This window comes from Vicia villosa, linkage group LG7 (genome assembly GCF_029867415.1).
Source record: "Vicia villosa cultivar HV-30 ecotype Madison, WI linkage group LG7, Vvil1.0, whole genome shotgun sequence".
NCBI classification, from domain to species: Eukaryota; Viridiplantae; Streptophyta; class Magnoliopsida; order Fabales; family Fabaceae; genus Vicia; species Vicia villosa.
In genome coordinates this window covers 84,532,040-84,534,875 of record NC_081186.1, presented here as the reverse complement: position 1 = coordinate 84,534,875, position 2,836 = coordinate 84,532,040, and the positions used below count along the sequence as shown (strand labels likewise).

General features: G+C 30.4%; 1 protein-coding gene across 1 annotated transcript; it reads left to right on the top strand.

Moving 5' to 3' along the window:
* The first annotated feature begins 993 nt into the window (after positions 1-993).
* LOC131617642 (LOB domain-containing protein 21-like) lies at positions 994-1,701 on the top strand. Its single transcript, XM_058888899.1, has one exon. It carries the CDS (start codon positions 1,064-1,066, stop codon positions 1,610-1,612), a length of 549 nt encoding a protein of 182 aa, XP_058744882.1. The 5' UTR covers positions 994-1,063; the 3' UTR covers positions 1,613-1,701.
* The last annotated feature ends 1,135 nt before the right edge of the window (positions 1,702-2,836 follow it).

Below are 2,836 nucleotides of genomic sequence, written 5' to 3'. Positions count from 1 at the left end.
CATCTCATTTTTTGCATGATGGATCAAAATTTTAAATTTACATAATCAATTATGTCAATTTTTCCATTTTTTTTTAAAATTTTGCCACCATAAATAATTTTAGTTTTGCTTTTATTGAGGAAAATTTTACTTTTATTAAGATCATGATTTCTTTACTTCAATAATTTTTTTTTTTTACAAAAAGTCATGCACTATCATGTCTAACTTGAAAACAATCAATACATACCACCCATTTCCACATGAATCAATTATTTGGACCTACTTTAGCACTCTCAATATAAATGAATATGACCTATAATGAGAATTGTTTGACTAAAGCCAAAGAAATCATAAATAATAAAATTTAAGCCCAAAACATAAAAATATAAAATAATTAAGGGTCTCGTTAATCGGTGCCCTCAGGGCAATGGTTAAGCATTCCAAAAAAAAGAAAATATTTTATAAAAAATTGAATATTTTAATTTTCAAGACATTAAATATCATATTATCGAGATAAATTTATTATTTTAAAGTTTTAATCATTACCCTGAGGACACTGGTTAACATTTTCCAATAATTAAAAGTAAGTCAGTTCAATTAAGTAAATATTCAAGTTAAATCTGTGATTTAAATTTTAATATTATTTTAAAAATTATTAATTTTTTATATAAATTAAAAACACGTAATTGTAAAAACTAATCTCTCAAATAAATTTTTTTTTTAACAAAAGAAAAAATTCTCTTTAAAAAAATTTAACCATTGAGAATGAGGTTCAAATCTAAGACCTCTATTTAATTTAGAAAATCTTTACCATCTCAATCAATTTTTTGAATTAAATAAGTAAAATTTTCTCTTTGATATTCTTAAGTCATTTACTCACAATCTGATAAACTCTCAGGAGTTGGGATCCATTTGACCTAATTATTTTATACAGAAAAAGTGTATTGAAAAGACAGCATTGGCCCATGCAATTCCCAAACCAGGACTTCACATGATCTAATAGGCCAATAAATGCTATTGCCTTTAAATAGAAACAAATCACAAAAAAAATACCAATAGTGAGAACCATACATTCATCATCATCATGAAAGGCTATGAACCAAGGTCAAGTTCCTCTTGTGCAGCCTGCAAGTTTCTCAAAAGAAGATGCATACCAAATTGTATATTCGCACCCTACTTTCGCTCCGACGAGTGCAAGAAATTCGCCAAAGTCCACAAAGTTTTCGGAGCAAGCAATGTGAGCAAGATTCTGATCGAAGTTCCGGAGGAACAGAGGGAAGAAACTGTGAATTCTTTGGCTTATGAAGCTGATGCCAGGCTTAAAGATCCTGTTTATGGATGCATAGGTGCTATAGCGATTTTGCAAAGAAAGATGGTTGAGCTTCAACATGATCTTGCTGTGGCGAAGGATCGCCTCGCCTGTTGCGCTGCTGTTGCTGCTACTACTGCTGCTGCTAATACTCCGAGTTCTTCTTCGCATGATTTGATGAATTCTAATGTTAGTTTGCCGCCTTTTCCGGAGTTTTTCTCTTGCAGTGATTTTAATGATAATTTTAGTCATAGCTCTTCGTCTCAGTCGTTTAGTCGAAACGAAACTGTTGATGATTTCTTCCAAATTCCTTATATATTTTGATGTTGTTGTTGTCACCTTTTTTACTCTTGATGTAATTGTTCTGAATTGTGTGATCAATTAAATGAAGTGCTTATGTTTGTATATGCTAAATTGCTAATAAATAAAAACTATATGAATGAATTTGTTTTTCAATTTTATGATTCTTGTTCTAGTATAGAAACTTCTAGAAATTTAATGTATTCATGGTCTATTTAGCTTCACTTTTGTAGAATATCCGCCCGGTTATAAAAGCGCCCTCGATCCCCATTTTAGTTTCTACATCAAAGATTTCAATTTACAAAAGTCGATATTGTTAGATTGGATGTCAACACCAGGATTCGAGCGGTGACTCGTATAATTATGTCTCTGAATTTTTAGTGGTTATTATCATTTCGTCTGCAGATAAAAAAATTGAGAAGCCCGATCAATTAAGAACCTTGAATATGTAACCATGAAATTAAACCTTTTTATCCCTCAATTTCAATCTATTAATTAGTGTAATTTGTTTCATGAAAAACAGTTACATCAGTTATAGCCAATAACTGAATGTAACAAACTGTAACTAACTAACAAACTGTAACAGAATTGTAACCAACTTCTCCAGATGTATGTAGTTGTAACTGACTCTAACCAACTTCTCTAGATTCTTCTACATCCGTCTATAAATTCGAGTTCTATAACATTCATGTTTGTTACATATTTCAATTGTGAATGCAAAGGTCTTTCAATTTTGATATAGACAATACATCAGAGAAAATTCAGAATTCATTGCTACTACCAAAGTTATAATAAACATCAATTACTATAAAGACGGAAACACTAGTAGTTTGATTCTTTACTCATGTTTTGAAAGGTTTCTCTGAATGGAATAAGAAGTGGATGTAACTGTACTGTTTTATTGAAGAATGCAAAACTCATTGTGATTTTCTGAATCAGAAACCCCACCAACTGTACTATGTCATGGGAATCCAAAGACTAATGTTTAGATTTAGACCAGAAAAGGTTTGAATGCTTTCTTTTGCATATTAAAACCAACAACACCACATGGCCCAAAGTAAAACACCTGCCAAATAGATACATTTAATGATCTCTTACACCCCATGTTGGTTTGTTACATTTTTTGCATACATATTGTAAGCCATTCATAAATTTGACTTTATTGATTGATTGATTTCATTGTTTAGACTTGACTTTTCAATTTAATTGGTTTCGTAGAATTGATTACAAAGCTTATTTGATGCATTT